General features: G+C 46.3%; 1 protein-coding gene across 1 annotated transcript in view; it reads left to right on the forward strand.

Annotated features, from left to right (window-relative positions):
- Window positions 1-21,228, forward strand: part of PSMB7 (proteasome 20S subunit beta 7) — a 64,751-nt gene that overhangs the window by 19,017 nt on the left and 24,506 nt on the right. Inside the window, exon 6 of the mRNA XM_060757617.2 lies at window positions 10,508-10,566. Within this exon, the coding sequence (XP_060613600.1) occupies window positions 10,508-10,566 (59 nt within the window). The remainder of the gene's footprint in view (window positions 1-10,507; window positions 10,567-21,228) is intronic.

Raw genomic sequence — 21,228 nt, forward strand, 5'->3', positions numbered from 1 at the left:
TCGAGAGCAGTACGTGTGAAAAAGATCTCGGAGTCCTTGTGGACAACCAGTTAAACATGAGCCAGGAATGTGATGTGGCGGCAAAAAAAACAACAATGGGATTTTGTCCCGCATCAAGAGGAGCCTAGTGTCTAGATCCAGGGAAGTCCTGCTCCCCATGCTCTATTTCGCCTTGGTTAGACCACTTTACCTGGAATATTGTGTCCAATTCTGGGCACCACCATTCAAGAGAGATGTTGACAAGCTGGAATGTTTCCAGAGGAGGACAACTCAAATGATCAAGAGTCTGGAGAACAAGCCCTATGAGGAGCAGCTTAAGGAGCTGGGCATGTATAGCCTGAAAAAGAGAAAGCTGAGAGGAGACATGATAGCCATGGATAAATATGTGAGAGGAAGCCACAGGAAGGAGGAGGGAGGGAGCTTCCTTTCTGCTTCCCTGGAGACTAGGATGCAATGGAGCCATGGCTTCAAACTACAAGAGAGGAGATTCCACCTGAACATTAGGAAGAACTTCCTGACCGTGAGAGCTGTTTAGCAGTGGAGCTCTCTGTCCTGGATTGTGGTGGAGGCTCTGTCTTTGGAGGCTTTTAAGCAGAGGCTGGATGGCCATCTGTCAGGGGTGCTTTGAGTGCAATTTTCCTGCTTCTTGACAGAATGGGGTTGGACTGGATGAGGGCCCATGAGGTCTCTTCCAATTCTAGGATTCTATGATTATATTCTATGTCGGGCTTGTGATTTTGTGGTATGAAATCCAGCATATAGATCTCATTTGCTGTGACATACTGTGTTTTTGTGTCAGAAAAATAGTAATAAAATTATTATTATTATTATTATTAATAATAATAATAATAATAATATAATGTAAAGACTCTGGCACAAGCTAGTCAAGGTGGTCCCAGTGGTGATGGGCACACTGGGTGCAGTGCCTCAAGACCTTGGCCTGCACTTAAACACAATCGGCGCTGACAAGATTACCACCTGCCAGCTGCAGAAGGCCACCCTACTGGGATCTGCACGTACTATTCGCAGATACATCACATAGTCCTAGACACTTGAGAAGTGTCAGACATGTGATCCAATATAACAGCCAGCAGAATGATCTTCTTTGCTGTGGACTAATTTGCTTGTTTAATAATAACGACGACAACAACAGCAATAATACATCACCCAGTACTAGGAACTTGGGAAATGTCCAACGTGTGATCCAATACAACAGCCAGCAGAGTGTCTGTTGTGGACTCATCTGGTTGTATTTCAAATAATAATAATCACCATCATCATTATCATCATAATATACTTTATTTGTATTCCACCCTTCTCCCAGCATTTGCATACATAGGCAAACATTCAATGCCTTTACAATCAGGTCCCAATGTACCTGAGGGACCGCCACACCCCCTCCCAACCCCAGAGATCCCTCCAATCTGAAGACCAAGATTTGTTGGAAATTCCCAGTGTCAAGACCTTGCGCCTAACAGCAACCAGGCGCAGAGCCTTCACAGCAGTGGCACCATCGCTCTGGAACACTCTGCCACCCAAAGTCCGTGCCTTGCGGGACTTACCAGCTTTCCGCAGGGCATGGAAGACATCCCTGTTTCGACAGGCTTTTAATGTTTGATATTGCTGTTTTTAAATTGTTTTCAAATTGTGTTAGATTTTAGCCTCTTCTTGTAAGCCGCTCTGAGCCCCAGGGGAGTGGCGGCATAGAAGTTCGAATAATAAATAAATAAACAAATAAAATATACAATGAGACTCACAAACCAAGACAGAGGCTTCTCCTTTCATTTCCGGCTTCTGGAGGCAGTGCTCATCTCGGGGGCTCTGGGGAGGCATTTATCTCCATTTCCAAGACGAGGAGCCTGCGTTGTCACCTGGTTGTGTGACCGGGAAGATTGCTTGAAGCATCTCTTTGCTTTTCCCGCTGAAGTAGTACCTATTTATCTACTTACATTTGAATGTTTTTGAACTGCTAGGTTGGCAGGAACTGGAGCTGGCAGGCGGGAGTGGACCCCGTCTCACGGATTCGAACTGCCAACCTTCAGGTCAGCACTTCAACACCACAAGGGTTCAACCCATTGCACCACCACGGCTACTTCAGCCTTTTGGTTGCCTTCAAAGGGCCGTTGAGAATCCGTGGAGACAAGAGGGCCAATGAATAATTATTTATAGATGTACCGGTCAGTGTGTTCTAATTTTTACCCAATTTGGATCCCAAGGTGTTATTGAATGGCAACTCCCATCCCGTTTGATGATCTGCCATGCGGACTGGGGATGATGGGAATGGCAACCCCAGCTCTTGGGAAAAGGTTAAGGGGTGTTTTGAAGTCTGGCACCATATCCGCAAGCCTTTTGTTTATGTTCTTCTGCCTTGACTAAACAGAACAAACCTCCAGATGTTCCCGTATCCCAACTCCCATCAGCTCCAGACATGATGTCTAGTGATGAGGAAGATAGGAGTTTTTGTCCAGCATCTGGAGAGCCACATACAGTGACAGGGTGGACCTTCAGTTTGACATGTGTGCCTATGAACCCACACGATCTCTTCGATCATCTGGAGACGCCCTGCTCATGCTCCCACTTCCTTCGCAGGCGTGATTGGTGGGGACGAGGGAGAGGGCCTTCCCGGTGGTGGCCCCTCGACTCTGGAATTCACTCCCTAAGGACATCAGACACGCCCCAACGCTGGCAGTCTTTAGGAGGAGCCCGAAAACGTGGTTGTTCCAGTGTGCCTTCCCAGAATAAGGAAAACTCTTAGCAATATGTCTTCAAATGCACTTATTGACTTAGGATTGTATGCACGCCCTCATCTTTCTCTGAAAACTCTTATTTTAATTGCCTTACCTTGTTCATACCCAGCACTTTTTGATTTTAAATTTGAATTATTACATTTGGCCCGGCCATAGGTTTTTAAATGCTGCATGTTTTGCAAGCTTCCTTTTTGCTTCCCTGGAGACTAGGACACAATAGAACAATGGCTTCAAACTCCAAGAAAGGAGATTCCATCTGAACATTAGGAAGAACTTCCTGACTGTGAGAGCCGTTCAGCAGTGGAACTCTCTGCCACGGAGTGTGGTGGAGGCTCCTTCCTTGGAAGCTTTTAAACAGAGGCTGGATGGCCATCTGTCAGGGGTGATTTAAGTGCAATATTCCTGCTTCTTGGCAGAATGGGATTGGACTGGATGGCCCAGGAGGTCTCTTCCAACTCTTTGATTCTATGATTCTATGTTTTGATATTGTTATTGTTATTGCTTATTGTGTATTTTCTGTTTTTGAGTTTATTTTAACTCTATTGATTATTGTTATTGCCTTTCTTTATTGATGTGCTGTGGGCTCAGCCTCACCGAGTCCCTTGGGGAGATGGTAGCGGGGTAGAAATAAAGTTTTAGTATTATTGTATTATTATTATTATTATTATTATATTATTGTGCATGAGGTTAAGCCTGTAGTGATATATTCCCAGACGAGTAGGGCATGTATGCCATGCTCCAGCAGTTTGGGAATAGCAGCAGCCTTCATTTCTCTCGAGGGCTGGAGATGTTTGGCCCCCAAAGAGCTCCCTCCTCTTGGCGCATGTCCCCAGAGGCCCTTTGCGCACCGGATTCAGGCCGTGGCCAAACTGCCCGATTCACTGGGCAGGGAGTGGGCTGCTTTTCGGAAGGGCTGTGTCCAGATGGAGCTTGCCACACAGCGTTTTGGTTCAGTGCTTTCGGTGGAAACCTAATGAATGCCCCCTTTGTTGTTCTAGCTAGCGAGATGCCAACTTGTTAGCAAACCTATGAAATGGCCGTTCCTGGGTTCCTCGACCACATACGGCCAGGGAATTGAGCACTTGGCAGGTCTCTGGAAGCTGAAGCTTGAGCAGGACTCTCCCAAGTTTGCATTCAAACTCAGCCTGCTCCTTCCAATATCATCAAGCAAAGCATGCTGTTGTTGTTGTTGTTGTTATAACAACATTGGGAGGCCACTTGGATAAGCGAGCCTCTACTGTATATGATTTGTTCAGTACACAAACCCTCAGTATTGAACATTGAATCATAGGATCCTAGTGTTGGAAGAGACCTCTGCCAGGGAGGGAGGCACCATCCAAGCCCCCTCGATAGATGGCCATCCAGTGTGTTGCAACACAGCATTTGGAAAGGTCTACCCAAGCATGGCTCTCCCAAGTCTCTTTGGCACCTCTTTGGGTTATTATTATTATTAATAATAATAATAATCCTTTATTTATACCCCGCTACCATCTCCCGAAGGACTCAGTGCGGCTTACAAGAACCGGGCCCAATACATCAATAAAAACAACACAGCAATACAGACAATAAATAACTCATAAACAAAGCAATAAACAAAACAGTAACACCACAACGCATTAAAACCTATGGCAGGGCCAAATGTAACAATTAAAATTTTAAAATACTGGGCATGACAAGGTGACATATAACAAGGATGGGTATTTGGAGAGAAATCGAGCGAGCAGACAATCCTAGGTCATCAGTAAAGTGCGATTAGGGACATGTTGCTTAAGGTACCTTATTCTGGGAAGGCACACTGGAGCAACTACATTTTCAGGCTCTTCCTAAAGATTGCTAGCGATGGGGGCCTGCCTGATGTCCTTGGGGAGCGAGTTCCAGAGTCGAGGGGCCACCACTGAGAAGGCCCTATCCCTTGTACCCACTAGATCACTGATAAAGTGCGTTTAGGGGCATATTGCTGGGAATTTCCTTATTCTGGGAAGGCACATTGGAACAACCACGTTTTCAGGCTCCTCCTAAACACTGCCAGATGTCCTTGGGGAGTGAGTTCCAGAGTCGAGGGGCCACCACTGAGAAGGCCCTATCCCTTGTACCCACTAGATCACTGATAAAGTGCGTTTAGGGGCATATTGCTGGGAATTTCCTTATTCTGGGAAGGCACATTGGAACAACCACGTTTTCAGGCTCCTCCTAAACACTGCCAGATGTCCTTGGGGAGTGAGTTCCAGAGTCGAGGGGCCACCACTGAGAAGGCCCTATCCCTTGTACCCACTAGATCACTGATAAAGTGCGTTTAGGGGCATATTGCTGGGAATTTCCTTATTCTGGGAAGGCATATTGGAACAACCACGTTTTCAGGCTCCTCCTAAAGACTGCAAGATGTCCTTGGGGAGTGAGTTCCAGAGTCGAGGGGCCACCACTGAGAAGGCCCTATCCCTCGTCCCCACCAATTGCGCTTGCAATGAAGGTGGGATCATGAGCAGGGCCTCTCCAGATGAACGAAGAGATTGTGTGGGTTCGTATACAGAGATGTGGTCATGCAGGTAGGCGGGTCCCAAACCGTTCAGGACTTTGTAGGTAAGCACCTGCACCTTGAATTGGGACCGGTAAATGAATGGCAGCCAATGGAGCTCCTTAAACAGGAGGCATGACCTCTCCCTGTAAGGAGCACCAGTTAACAACCTGGCCGCCGCTCGTTGGACCAGTTGGAATTTCCGGGCCGTTTTCAAGGGTAGCCCCACGTAGAGTGCATTACAGTAGTCCAATCTGGAAGTGACTAAGGCATGGGCCACCCTTATTCTTACTTGAGAGCGTTTTCCTGGCCCAATGGTGTCCCGGGCGCAATTGTACAGTTTGGCACCATTCTTCCTTGTTAGCTCTTGTTGGTGGCTGACCTCTCCTCCGAATGTTCTTGCTTCTCCGGCCAGCTGGCCCTTCAGAAAGACTCCCTCCTTATTTCTGTTTCTAGTTTCCCGAAAACGGGGCCATCCTTGGCTCCGAGTCTGCAATGAATCGCCCTTGCCTGGCGCCTGAGAGGATGCTCTGAGTGTCCCTCCGCTTATAAATGTGATGTATTTGGTACTGTGAAGGTAATGATCCTCAACCGCGGCCATATTCCATAACAGGAGCATCTGTCACATGCGCCGGGATTAGCATGCTCATTGATTTGTGCCTGTAAATCTGCTGCCTCTACCCTTTAGACTTGATCTATAATTGGGCCTCCTTAAATGGTTCAGATCAGATAGTCTGTATTTCCTCCGCAGTGTCACTCTCGCCGCCTGCCTTTTCATTAGACATTCAGCAGACTTGATAAAATCAGCAGGACTCCTCATTTGAAACTGTTTAATCGCTGCCTTTGCCTTTTTTACGCAGCCATTGAGGTGGTCAAGCGATGTACACAAATCACCCTAAATGGGGGGAAGAGGCGGCTTTCTGGGTGACCCAGCTAAACAGATCGCGGCATGCAAAACAAGTTAAAAAGTCGTAAATGCCAGAAAAATCTCCTAATTGGCGTAAAAAATGGGAGGCCGCTTGGTTCCATCTCCAAAAGGAGAGCAGCCTAAAAAATATTGCCTGGGTTGCATTAAGACATGGAAAGAAGGTGGTGCGCTGCTCGACAGAGCGAGATCCAAAAGGAACGCCAAACGGCGCATCGTTCCTCAAATTGGAATATGGAATACGTAGTTGAGATTTGGCGTGCTTGTGGAACAAACCTTGATATGGTCAGGGATGCAATATATTAGTTATGGCTGGAATCACTGGGTTGCTGTAGGTTTTTTCGGGCTATATGGCCATGGTCTGTCTAGAGGCATTCTTTCCTGACGTTTTGCCTGCATCTATGGCAAGCATCCTCAGAGGTAGTGAGGACTGTTGGAACTGGGAAAAAGGGTTTATATATCTGTGGAAGGACCAGGGTGGGACAAAGGACTCTTGTCTGCTGGAGCTACGTGGGAATGTTTCAACTGACCACCTTGATTAGCATTTAATGGCCTGGCAGTGCCTGGAGCAATCTTTTGTTGAGAGGTGATTAGATGTCCTTGTTGTAGGTTTTTTTCGGGCTATATGGCCATGGTCTAGAGGCATTCTCTCCTGATGTTTCGCCTGCATCTATGGCAAGCATCCTCAGAGGTAGTGAGGACTGTTGGAACTGGGAAAAAGGGTTTATATATCTGTGGAAGGACCAGGGTGGGACAAAGGACTCTTGTCTGCTGGAGCTACGTGGGAATGTTTCAACTGACCACCTTGATTAGCATTTAATGGCCTGGCAGTGCCTGGAGCAATCTTTTGTTGAGAGGTGATTAGATGTCCTTGTTGTAGGTTTTTTTCGGGCTATATGGCCATGGTCTAGAGGCATTCTCTCCTGACATTTCGCCTGCATCTGTGGCAAGCATCCTCAGAGGTAGTGAGGTCTGTTGGAACTAGGAAAGAGGGTTTATATATCTGTGGAATGATGACCAGGGTGGGATGAAGGACTCTTGTCTGCTGGAGCTAGGTGGGAATGTTTCAACTGACCACCTTGATTAGCATTTGATGGCCTGGCAGTGCCTGGAGCAATCTTTTGTTGAGAGGTGATTAGATGTCCTTGCCATAGATGCAGGCGAAACGTCAGGAGAGAATGCCTCTAGACCATGGCCGTATAGCCCGAAAAACCTACAACAACCCAGTGATTCCGGCTATGAAAGCCTTCTACAATACAGAGTAAATAAATGTAATAAAAATAGTAATAATAGAGTAAAATAATGTAAATGTCATAATAATAAATAGAACAAAATAATAAATGCAATAATAATAAATAGAATAAAATAATAAATGTGATAATAACAATAATAGTGAGAGAGAAATAAATAATAGTAAATAGCGTAAAATAATAAATGTCATAATAATAAATAGAGTAAATACATGTAATAAAATAGTAATAATATAGTGAAATAATGTAAATGTCATAATAATAGATCAAAATAATAAATGTAATAATAATAAATAGAGTAAAATAATAAATATGATAATAACAATAATAGAGAAAGAAATAATAGTAAATAGAGTAAAACAATAAATGTCATAATAAATAGAGTAAATAAATGTAATAAAATAGTAATAAGAGAGTGAAATAATGTAAATGTCATAATAATAAATAGAACAAAATAATAAATGCAATAATAATAAATAGAATAAAATAATAAATGTGATAATAACAATAATAGTGAGAGAGAAATAAATAATAGTAAATAGAGTAAAATAATAAATGTCATAATAATAAATAGAGTAAATACATGTAATAAAAATAGTAATAATAGAGTGAAATAATGTAAATGTCATAATAATAGATCAAAATAATAAATGTAATAATAATAAATAGAATAAAATAATAAATGTGTTAATAATAATAATAATAATAGTGAGAGAGAAATAAATAATAGTAAATACAGTAAAATAATAAATGTCATAATAATAAATAGAGTAAATAAATGTAATAAAAATAGTAATATAGAGTGAAATAATGTAAATGTCATAATAGAGAAATAAATAATAGTAAATAGAGTAAAACAATAAATGTCATAATAAATAGAGTAAATAAATGTAATAAAAATAGTAATAATAGAGTGAAATAATGTAAATGTCATAATAATAAATAGATCAAAATAATAAATGTAATAATAGAGTAAAATAATAAATATGATAATAATAATAACAATAATAGAGAAAAATAAATAATAGTAAATACAGTAAAATAAATGTAGTAAAATAATAATAGAGTGAAATAATATAAATTTCATATTAATAATAATAAATAGAGTAAAATAATACATGTAATATAATGATGATGATGATGATGATAATAACAACGGAGTAAAATAATAAACAACTTTGACTCGAGTGTAAGACAAGGGGGGCTTTTTTGGCCTAAAAAAGGGCTGAAAACTTAGGCTTAAACTTGAGTATATACAGTAAGTCATCTTCCTTGACAAATTGACCAAACCCCCTTATTAAATCAGCCTGGTTTTCCCACTGATATAAATGTGTTTAAAGCACTAGTTTGCCTCATCTCAAGGCCTTTGGGCAACGGCGGCTGAATAGAATCGCGTATAAAGCAGCTTTTCTGCAAACGCTGACCCCGGTAGAAACATCGGCCGGATTCAAAGGGCTGCTGTGGACATTCCCCTGGGCTTGCCTGGGCCCAGCGGGACCCTCATTCGCTTGCTTTGAACGGCAGACCCCTGCCCTCTTCCCTCAAAGCCGTATCGCAGCCAGGTCTTGAAAGCCCTCTCCGTTTCCAATGGGATTGGTGGTGTGGGGGGAGCGGGTGCCACAGAAGACCCAATCCCTTCCTCATGAAGTACGGTGAGCCACTCTGTGGACCCTCCCCATTCTGCATACACTTGGTCATTATTATTTTGAAAGAAGGTTTTTGGAAAAGGCGGGGATATGAGAAAAGCCTCCCACAAGGATGGTTATTATTTATCGTGTCATCGGCAACCAGATATTTGTATTACATTTCTAACAAAACAAACAAACAGACAAAACACAACGTTTGCAAGCTTGGTAGTGGATTAACTGTCCTTTGACCAGTCTCTGGCCCCTTGGAGTGCCTCTGGTGTGGCCGCAAGAAGGTCCTCCTTTGTGCATGTGGCAGGGCTCAGGTTGCATTGCAGCAGGTGGTCAGTGGTTGGCTCTCCTCCCCACTCGCATGTCATGGATTATTCCACTTTGTGGCCCCATTTCTTGAGGTTGGCTCTGCATCTCGTGGTGCCAGAGCACAGTCTGTTCAGTGCCTTCTGTGTGCCCAGCGGGGAGTCTCTCATTGGGTATCAGCCATTGGTTGAGGTTCTGGGTTTGAGCCTGCCACTTTTGGACTCTCGCTTGCTGAGGTATTCCAGTGAGCTGAGGTATTCCAGTAAGATCTCTGTAGATCTTAGAAAACTATTTCTTGATTTAAGTCATTGACGTGCTGGCTGATACCCAAACAGGGGATAGGCTGGAGATGTCACTGCCTTGGCTGCCACTTCCTGGCGGATGTCAGGTGGTGCGATACCGGCTAAACAGTGTAATTTCTCCAGTGGTGTCGGGCGCAGGCACCCCGTGATAATGCGGCATGTCTCATTAAGAGCCACATGCACTATTTTAGCGTGGTGAGATGTGTTCCACACTGGGCATGCGTACTCAGCAGCAGAGTAGCACAACGCAAAGGCAGATATCTTGACTGTGTCTGGTTGTGATCCCCAGGTTGTGCCAGTCAGCTTTCGTATGATATTGTTTCTAGCGCCCACTTTTTGCTTGATGTTCAGGCAGTGCTTCTTGTAGGTCAGAGCACGGTCCAAAGTGACTCCTCCCAGGTATTTGGGTGCGCTGCAATGCTCCAGTGGGATTCCTTCCCAGGTGATCCTCAGAGCTCGGGATGCTTGTCTGTTCTGAAGGTGAAAGGCAAATGTCTGTGTTTTAGATGGATTAGGGATCAGCTGGTTTTCCCTGTGAGAGGCAGTAAGGGCACCTAGAGCTTCGGAGAGCTTCTGTTCTACCATCTCAAAGCTCCCTGCTTGAGCGGTGATGGCACAATCATCAGCATAGATGAAACTCTCTGTCCACAAGGATGGTCAAACATTTGGACATCCCCTGGGCAACGTCCTTGCAGATGACCAATTCTTTTAAAAAGATCTTATGCTGGTGTCACCCTTTTGCTCGTCGTTCCTTCTTTCTCAAGTGTCCAAATGAGATTGTGGTGCGGAAACCTCAGGCTCAACAGGGTTTTTCTCTTCTGGTTTCAGGTTCCGGTTCTTTGGCAGCCATGGCGGTCTTTGAGGACAAGTTCAAACCTGATATGGAGGTAAATATTCTCTCTGGATGAATGGGATAGCACAGGCATGGGCCAACTTCAGCCCTCCCTCCAGGTGTTTTGGACTCCAACTCCCACAATTCCTAACAGCCTCAGGCCCCTTCCTTTCCCCCCTCAGCCACTCCTTCGTTTTTGTCTTAACGAGTCTCCCCAAAATGGGCTACGAAGCCTGGCACTGATATTGCACCGGATGTGACTTGCAGTTTGCTCTGCCCTCAAAGATATAGCTTCCCAGTGCACCCCTAGTCAAAGAAACCAACACATTGTATTGTCGAAGGCTTTCATGGCTGGAATCACTGGTTGTTGTAGGTTTTTCAGGCTATATGGCCATGTTCTAGAAGCATTCTCTCCTGACGTTTCGCCTACATCTCTGGCAGGCATCCTCAGGTTGGAAAATCACAACCTCTGAGGATGCTTGCCATACATGCAGGCGAAACGTCAGGAGAGAATGCTTCTAGAACATGACCATATCGCCCGAAAAACCTACAACAACCCAAACCAACACATTCTCTTAGAACAAAATGTGATGACATAGTGAAAGTTGAGGAATGAACTCTTAACCTTTTCCCATTTTTTCCTGCTTGGCAAAGATATTTTAAAAAATGTGTCATGTTCCAACAGATAAGCGCAATGGACTCCAAACTGATTAATGTCTAGGTTAGGAATGGGCAAACTCAGGCCTGGGGGGCGGAGGCTCTTTTCTCAGGCCCTCCTCTCCCTCACCATCCTATCATCCTCCCTTCCTTCTCTCTTTCTTCCCTCCTTCCCTCCCTCTTTCTCCTTTGCCTCCACCCTTTCCTCCTTCTTTCCTTCCCTCTCTCCCTCCCTTCCCTCCCTTCCCTTCCCTCCCTCTTTCTCCTTCATTTCCACCCTTTCCTCCTTCTATCCATCCATTCTTCCCTTTCACCCTTTCATCCTTCCCTCCCTTTCATCCTTCCCTCCCTTTTGCCCTTCCTTCCTTCTTTTTCCTTGCTCCTTCCCTCCTCCTTGCATCCTTCCTTCCCTCTTTCCTCCCGCTTTCTCCTTCCTTCCTTCTCTCTTTCCTTTATCCTTTCCTTCCTTCATCATTCCCTTCCTTCCTTCCTTCCTTCCTTCCATCCCTTCTAACTTTTCTTCCTTCCTTCCCTTTTCTCATTCCTTCTTTCCCTCTTTCCTCCCTCCTTCCCTCCCTCTCCTAACCCCAACTCTTCTCTTTAGTCCCTTCCTTCTCTTTTTCCTTCCCTTCCTTCCATCCTTCTCTCCCTCCCTTTTTCTCCTTCCTTCCATCCTTCCCTTCCTCCCTTTTGTCTTTCCTTCCTTCTTCTTCCTTGCTCCTTCCCTCCTTCTCCTTCCAACTTCCCTTCCTTCCCTCTTTCCTTCCTCTATCCCTTTTCTCCTTCCTTCCTTCCCTTTTGTCTGCCTTCTCTCTTTCCTTCCTTCATCATTCCCTTCCTTCCTTCCATCCATCCCTTCCAACATTTCATCCTTCCTTCCTTCCCTTTTCTCTTTCCTCCCTCCTTTCCTCCCTCTCCTAACCCTTCCCTTTAGTCCCTTCCTTCTCTTTTTCCTTCCTCCTTCCTTCCATCCTTCTCTCCCTCCCTCCATTCCTTCCCTTCCACCCTTTTGTCCTTCCTTCATTTCCTTTCCCTTCCCTTTTGTCTTTCCTGCCTTTCCTCTTTCCTCCCTCCCTCCTTTCCCTTTCTCCTTTTTCTCCTTCCTTTTCTCTTTCCTTCCCCTTCCTTCCATCACCTGGGCAGCCATTCTTCCTATCATTCCTCCTATGTCATCCTTCCTTCCCCCCTCTCCTAACCCTTCCCTTTAGTCCTTCCTTCCTTCTCTTTTTCCTTCCTCCTTCCCTTCCTTCCATCCTTCTCTCCCTCCCTTCCTGTCCTTCCACCCTTTTGTCTTTCCTGCCTTTCCTCTTTCCTCCCTCCCTCCTTTCCCTCCCTCTTTCTCCTTCCATCCTTCCTTTCCTCCCTTTTCTCCTTCCTTCCTTCCTTCCTTCCTTCCTTCTCTCTTTCCTTTATCCTTTCCTTCCTTCATCGTTCCCTTCCTTCCATCCATCCCTTCCAACATTTCAACCTTCTTTCCTTCTCTCTTTCCTCCCTCCTTCCCTCCCTCTCCTAACCTTTCCCTTTAGTCCCTTCTCTTTTTCCTTCCTCCTTCCCTCCCTTCCATCCATCTCTCCCTCCCTCCCTTCCCTTCCACTCTTTTGTCCTTTCCCTTCCCTTCCCTTCCCTTTTGTCTTTTCTCCCTCCCTCCTTTTCCCTCCCTTTTCTCCTTCCTTCCTTCCCTTTTGTCTTCCTTTTTCCTTTCCTTTATCCTTCCCTTCCTTCATCATTCCCTTCCTTCCATCTATCCCTTCCAACCTTTCATCCTTCCTTCCCTTTTCTCATTCCTTCCTTCCTCCTTCCCTCCCTCCCTCTCCTAACCCTAACCCTTCCCTTAAGTCCCTCCTTCTCTTTTTCCTTCCTCCTTCCCTCCTTTTCATCCTTCTCTCCCTCCCTTCCTTCCCTTCCACTCTTTTGTCCTTCCTTCCTTTCCTTTTCCTTCCCTTTTGTCTTTCCTGCCTTTCCTCTTTCCCTCCCTCTTTCTCCTTCCATCCTTCTCTTCCTCCCTTTTCTCCTTCCTTTCTTCCTCCTTCTCTTTCCTTTTATCCTCCTATCAGGGAGTGCTAACATGTCCCCCCCCCCCCAAAGTTAGAAAGTTTGCCCATGTCAGATCTAGATAGTAAAAAATAGATGATTTCTGCTTGGATTGGTGGCATTTTAATTTGAAGGGGGGGAAAATGAAAACTCGACAATCCTCTCTCTTAGTTGGATGTTCTCTGGTCCTAATTTCCGAGAGGGTCAGTGGCCTCCAAGTGTGAAAGGTCACCCCCCCCCCCCCCGTGGAAGCCCCCCTCTCTTTGGCAGGCCTCTGTATCCCTTGCAAATGCCTTGTATGGGATTTGTCAGCCGCGGATGCTCCTGCCGCGGAGAGAGCTTCTCCAATTCTCTGGTCTGTTGTCATTAAAACGGGTGGGAAATTAATATTTCCTCCCCCTGTCAAGATGAATGGGCCTGCTTTTCGGTGCTAATTGTCAGGAAGTCTTGATGGCGCTCGGAAAGGGCAGCGGTGTTCGGCAAGACCATCACATCACAGGGAAGCGATTCAAAGGCAGGCTGTCCCGCACCCTCTGGTATCGACTTGCAAATTAGCATCTGGAATCTAATTAAACAAGCCTAATGAAAGCAGCAGCTGAATTCTGCTGGAAAAGACAATCAGCCTTTTCCCCCCTCTGATAGATATGCCGCGCGACTGAAGCCGCGCACCAAAAGCCTCGCGTGAGCCCCGTTCGAGGCATTTGCATTCATTTGAAGGCGAGGAGCTGCTTCTCCTCTCCTGCGCCGCTTTTGGCATGCGCCGGTGTCCCTAGAGAGCCGTGCCACAACACATCGTGGTGGCGCACAATATTTATAAACCCGTGACAGGCAATAATAGCGACTTGAAAAATTTCTTTTGCTGGAATTTCAAGTTGAGAGCTGCCAAAAGCGGAGAGGATCAAACCCGCTCTGGCAGCTGCTGTGCCCTACAGTGGGGAGCGCCGGCTTTGAAGACGCTCCACTTCAAGCAACCAGGACTGCGGGCTTAGCCAATTTTCACAGGTTTCTCCAGCCCTGGCTCGCTGCCGTTTGAAGATGAGTTGCGGAGGCTTCTCCCACCGCCTCGGGCCTCTTCACACCAGCAGCGGCCCCCACGCCCCCGGTTCCCCGCCCGACTTGCCTTCCTCCGCTTGCACCGCCTTCCTGGCACACAGGCCGGGATCCTCTCCAAAGACAGGGAGATGTGGGCCTTTGCGGGACAGCCGTGGCTTGCCAGAGATGGCAGCGGGTTGCGCCCTAAAGCTCCGTGCATGCCGCAACACAGAAAGAGCAGCACTCTCGTTGCTAGAAGGCAGAAATAGTCATTCACAGGGCAGCTCGACTTAGCCAAAGCCATGTCATTGCCTGGCTTTAATAACATGTAATAATGCATGGCTTGTTGTATGTTTTTTGGGGCTATATGGCCATATTCTAGAAGCATTCTCTCCTGACATTTTGCCTGCATCTGTGGCAAGCATCCTCAGAGGTTGTGAGGTCTTGTTGAAGGCTTTCATGGCTGGAATCACTGGGATGTTGTATATTTTTTGGGCTAAATGGCCATATTCTAGAAGCATTCTCTCCTGACATTTTGCCTGCATCTGTGGCAAGCATCCTCAGAGGTTGTGAGGTCTTGTTGAAGGCTTTCATGGCTGGAATCACTGGGATGTTGTATGTTTTTTGGGCTAAATGGCCATATTCTAGAAGCATTCTCTCCTGACGTTTTGCCTGCATCTGTTGCAAGCATCCTCAGAGGTTGTGAGGTCTTGTTGAAGGCTTTCATGGCTGGAATCACTGGGATGTTGTATGTTTTTTGGGCTAAATGGCCATATTCTAGAAGCATTCTCTCCTGACATTTTGCCTGCATCTGTGGCAAGCATCCTCAGAGGTTGTGAGGTCTTGTTGAAGGCTTTCATGGCTGGAATCACTGGGATGTTGTATGTTTTTTGGCTAAATGGCCATATTCTAGAAGCATTCTCTCCTGACGTTTTGCCTGCATCTGTTGCAAGCATCCTCAGAGGTTGTGAGGTCTTGTTGAAGGCTTTCATGGCTGGAATCACTGGGATGTTGTATGTTTTTTGGGGCTATATGGCCATATTCTAGAAGCATTCTCTCCTGACATTTTGCCTGCATCTGTTGCAAGCATCCTCAGAGGTTGTGAGGTCTTGTTGAAGGCTTTCATGGCTGGAATCACTGGGATGTTGTATGTTTTTTGGGCTAAATGGCCATATTCTAGAAGCATTCTCTCCTGATGTTTTGCCTGCATCTATGGCAAGCATCCTCAAATTGATTTGTAACAGGTTTGGTACTGATGTGGTCCCTGGTCAAAAAAGATGGGGAACCACTGGTATAGAGGAAATGGGCTGACTCTTTGTGTTCATACTTGCATGCACATTTGGGTCAATTATAAGGACTCGTATTGGTAGGAGATATTTTTCAAGGCATAGCTTTGTATTAGCAATGGTTTCTGACACTTTAGTGTAAAAGGATCCCTTTCTAGGAGAGACGAACGGTCTAAAGGGAGAAGAGTAGCCCTTGCCATCATAAACACTGCGCATTCCGGCCATCCGCTCTCCTGTTTTGGTTTGCCCTGGCATCGAAATGGCTGCTCCGCTCCCACCTGCCTCTTTCCAAGCTGTTTTTTGCCCAGGGAATTAAGTCGCTCACCCGCTCTCCCAACTCCAGGATTCAGAATGCCAAATTCAGCACCAGCTGTTGGACGTGAGCATATGGAGCCTGTCCACCAGTCCCCCTGGTTTGGCCATGCCCACTGTGATGGGCACAACAAGGACTTCTCTAGCCATCTGATATCTGTTGTCTTGTTGTGGTTTTGGAAAAGATGCCAGGAATCGATCCCCCGAGGACACTTTGTATGTGGCCACTTCTCCGAAAGGTTGTAATAACATGGAGACTGGTACAAATGCCTCATATTTGCACTAGAGACAAAGTGGAAGTCCTTTGAAGGCCACATCATGAGGAGACAGCAAAGCCTAGAGAAGGGAATGATGCTGGGGAAAGTGGAAGGCAAAAGGAAGAGAGGCCGACCAAGGGCAAGGAGGATGGATGGCATCCTTGAAGTGACTGGACTGACCTTGAAGGAGACCCTGGGGGTGGTGACGGCCGACAGGGAGCTCTGGCGTGGGCTGGTCCATGAGGTCACCTAGAGAAGAGAATGATGCTGGGGAAAGTGGAAGGCAAAAGGAAGAGAGGCCGACCAAGGGCAAGGAGGATGGATGGCATCCTTGAAGTGACTGGACTGACCTTGAAGGAGACCCTGGGGGTGGTGACGGCCGACAGGGAGCTCTGGCGTGGGCTGGTCCATGAGGTCACCTAGAGAAGAGAATGATGCTGGGGAAAGTGGAAGGCAAAAGGAAGAGAGGCCGACCAAGGGCAAGGAGGATGGATGGCATCCTTGAAGTGACTGGACTGACCTTGAAGGAGACCCTGGGGGTGGTGACGGCCGACAGGGAGCTCTGGCGTGGGCTGGTCCATGAGGTCACCTAGAGAAGAGAATGATGCTGGGGAAAGTGGAAGGCAAAAGGAAGAGAGGCCGACCAAGGGCAAGGAGGATGGATGGCATCCTTGAAGTGACTGGACTGACCTTGAAGGAGACCCTGAGGGTGGTGACGGCCGACAGGGAGCTCTGGTGTGGGCTGGTCCATGAGGTTACGAAGAGTCGGAGACGACTGAACGAATGAACAACAACAACATGCACTTTCCATCTGTAGTCAGATTGGGTGGGCCTTGTGGCCTCTTCCAACGCTACAATTCTGTGACTTCGTCTTTGGAAAGAAGGAGATAAAGCATATATGAGGCATTTGTACCATGAGCAAACTTCAGCCGTCCAGGTGTTTTGGACTTCAACTCCCACAATTCCTAACAGCCTCAGGCCTCTTCCTTTCCTTAAGCGGCTGAGGGGGGAAAGGAAAGGGTCTGAGGCTGTCAGGAATTGTGTTGGAACTTGACATGTCAGTCAATCAAGGGATCATCTGCATATCCACCTTGTGGGAGTTGGAGTCCAAAACATCTGGATAAAGTGCTATTGTGCATGGGTTCTGCACTCTGATGTGGGCTATGCTTTCCAGGCCTTCTTGCAACCACAGCACGTGGAGACTAGGACTCAATGGAGTTGTGTGTTCAGGATTCCAGCTAAACGTGAAGAAAAACTTCCTGACTGTCAGGAGATCTGTTCAACAGGGGAACTCACTGCTTCAGAGCATGGTGGAGGCTTTTAAACAGAGACTTGGATGGCCATCTATCAGGGGTGGTTTGATGGTGCTTTGCATTTATATCAGAAGGCGTCGTACTCAAGAGCCGGAACATCTTTGACTTGAAACACTACACTGGCTTTGATAAAATCAGCAAGCGGTTTATTGTAGAATTATATGAAGGCAAAGCAATCAAAGTAGTAAAACAAAAATCCACAATAATAATAACAATAATATAAAACTTTATTTATACCCCGCCACCATCTCGCCAAGGGGACTCGGGGCGGCTTACATGATGCCACGCCCATCAATACAATATACACAATATAACACAAAAAATGGGTGGCCATCTATCAGGAGTGGTTTGATGGTGCTTTGCATTTATATCAGAAGGTGTCGTACTCCAGAGCCGGAACACCTCTGGCTTGAAACACCACACTGGCTTTGATAAAATCAGCAAGCAGTTTATTGTAGAATTATATGAAGGCAAAGCAATAAAAATAGTAAAACAAAAATCCACAATAATAATAATAATAATAATAATAATAATAATAATATAAAACTTTATTTAGACCCTGCCACCATCTCCCCAAGGGGACTCGGGTCGGCTTACATGAGGCCACGCCCATCAATACAATATACACAATATAACACAAAAACACAACAGAAAAAAAATAAACAACCAAAAAAATAAATTAAATTTAAAAAAGATAATCCAGGAATTTAGGAAAACCCAGGTCCATTAATACATTGAAATCAGTGAAGCCAGGAACATGAGAACAAAACAACAAAACTCTCAGGTAAAAACTTGAGCTTGGCAATTACAAGATACATGGAACAGAGCGTGCTTGAAAACGAAACCAGCCTGAATTTACGATGTTGCCTCGACTGAAGTCCTGGCCTCTCATGAGCCATGATACGCCCTTCCCAAAGTCCAGAACTATGAGAAAATAATTCTTTTTCACTTTCCCAGTAGATAAGGATTTGGTATCTCTCTTATGCTGCTCTGGGAAAGGCGATGAGAGGCCGTTCTCAGGAATGTGGCCTTGCTCAGGCCTCTCTATAGAATGTAACTCTGGTCAGGACAACCCCGCATCCCCAGGCCCCAATCCACATCAATATGAGCATCATTATGCACATCATTCACATCAGGCACAGTCTCAGGCTGTACAAGCTGAGAATCAGGCAGACATAAAACAGAAGGGGGTTGGCCAAATGTCCTTTGACCAGTAGCTGGCCACTTTGAGTACCTCTGGTGTTGCTGCAAGAAGGTCCTCCATTGTGCTAACAGTAGATAAGGATTTGGTATCTCTCTTTTGCTGCTGCTCTGGGAAAGGCGGTGAGAGGTCATTCTCAGGAATGTGGCCTTGCTCAGGCCTCTCTGTAGAACGTAACTCCAGTTCAGACAACCCTGCATCCCCAGGCCCCTAATCCACATCGATATGGGCATCATTATGAACATCATTCACATCAGGCTTCTCCTGAGAAAACTGTATAATATCACAAAGGACGACCACCTCACCCGCCTCATAGGAAACCTGCTACAAAACAGGAGCTTCTTTGTTGAGTTCCAGGGCCAGAGAAGTAGAAGAACGGCCTGCCTCAGGGGAGCGTGCTTGCTCCATCCATGTTCAACATCTACACAAATGACCAGCCACTGCCAGAAGGGACAGAGAGTTTCATCTACGCTGATGATCGTGCCATTACTGCTCAAACAGGGAGCTTTGAGATGGTAGAACAGAAGCTCTCGGAAGCTCTAGGCGCTCTTACTGCCTCTTACAAGGAAAATCAGCTGATCCCCAACTCATCTAAAACACAGACATGTGCCTTTCACCTTAAGAACAGACAAGCATCCCGAGCTCTGAGGATTATTACCTGGGAAGGAATCCCACTGGAGCATTGCAGCGCACCCAAATACCTGGGAGTCACTCTGGACCGTGCTCTGACCTACAAGAAGCACTGCCTGAACATCAAGCAAAAAGTGGGCACCAGAAACAATATCATACGAAAGCTGACTGGCACAACCTGGGGATCACAACCAGACACAGTGAAGACATCTGCCCTTGCGCTTTGCTACTCTGCTGCTGAGTACGCATGCCCAGTGTGTAACACATCTCACCACACTAAAACAGTGGATGTGGCTCTTAATGAGACATGCCGCATTATCACAGGGTGTCTGTGCCCTACACCACTGGAGAAATGACACTGTTTAGCCGGTATTGCACCACCTGACATCCGCCTGGAAGTGGCAGCCAAGGCAGTGACATCTCCAGCCCATCCCCTGTTTGGGTCTCAGCCAGCACGTCAACGACTTAAATCAAGAAATCGTTTTTTAAGATCTACAGAGACACTCACTGGAACACCCCAGCAAGTGAGAGTCCAAAAGTGGCAGGCTCAAACCCAAAACCTCAATCCATGGCTGATACCAAACGAGAGACTCCCCCCTGGGCACACACAGGACTGGGCGACTTGGAAGGCACTGAACAGACTGCGCTCGGGCACCACGAGATGCAGAGCCAACCTAAAGAAATGAGGCCACAAAGTGGAGTCCACGACGTGCGAGTGTGGAGAGGAGCAAACCACTGACCACCTTCTGCAATGCAACATGAGCCCTGTCACATGATGCACAATGGAGGACCTCCTTGCGGCAACATCAGAGGCACTCCAAGAGGCCAGAGACTGGTCAAAGGACATTTAATCCACTACCAAGCTTGCAAACTTTGTGTTTTGTCTGTCTGTCTGTCTGTTTGTTTGTTTGTTTGTTTTGTCCTGTTAGAAATGTAATACAATGGTCTGGTTGCCCCTGACACGATAAATAAATTATTTATTTATTTATTTATTATTTCAAAGTTTTATGTACCGAGCTTCTCACCTCATTAGAGGGACTCAGCCCGGTTTCCAACCATAAAAACACATACAATCGGTAAAATATCAAAATACACATTACAATAAAACATTAAAAAAGCACACATATTTAAAACTACAGTGGTCAGTCGTCATACTAAAATCGAATGTACACCGTCTTCCATCCAGATCATTGTCTCATTCTTCGAAAGCCTGTCTCCATAACCACGACTTCACCTGTTTCCTGAATGTCAGGATTGTTGGTGCGGTTCTAACCTCTGGCGGGAGAGAGTTCCAGAGTTGCGGGGCCACTATCAAGAAGGCCCTGTCCCTCGTCTGCACCAGCCGCACTTGTGAGGCCAGCGGGACCGAGAGCGGGGCCCCTCCAGACGATCTTAGTAATCTTGATGGTTCGTAGGGGAGAATACGTTCGGAGAGGTAAACCGGGCCGGAGTAGTTGAGGGCTTTATAGGTTAACACTAGCACTTTGCATTGTTATCAGAAGCTAATTGGCAGCCGGTGGAGCTGGTGTAACAGCGGAGTGGTGTGCTCCCTGTACCCAGCACCCGTTAGTAGTCTGGCTGCCGCACGTTGTACTTGCTGAGGCAAGCTGAGGCTCAGGCAGTCATACAACAGAGGGGGTTGGACTGGATGGCCCTTGGGGTCCCTTCCAACTCTGGGATTCTGCAAGAAGACTTTGCTATTGGATGTTGTCATGTAATCCATGACGGAGATGAACCACCGCTGTTTGATTCAGGTTGTTTGTGCAGAAGGAGGCAAACATGGACATAATGGCTTGTTGTGGTCAAGCGCACCGTTCCACCGCCAATGACAGCACGGAGAGTCGTGACTTTGGCGTTGCCTTTCGATGGCTGCTCGGACTTTCATCTGGTCGTGGCGCTGTCACCTCATCAGTCTCATTTAGGCTGGCCGGGCCTCTGACGGGCGCTCCGGAGCGGTGACAAGCTGCATATGAATGCCGGCTTCATTAGTGGGGCTGA

Source organism: Anolis sagrei, chromosome 11 (genome assembly GCF_037176765.1).
Source record: "Anolis sagrei isolate rAnoSag1 chromosome 11, rAnoSag1.mat, whole genome shotgun sequence".
Lineage (NCBI taxonomy): Eukaryota > Metazoa > Chordata > Lepidosauria > Squamata > Dactyloidae > Anolis > Anolis sagrei.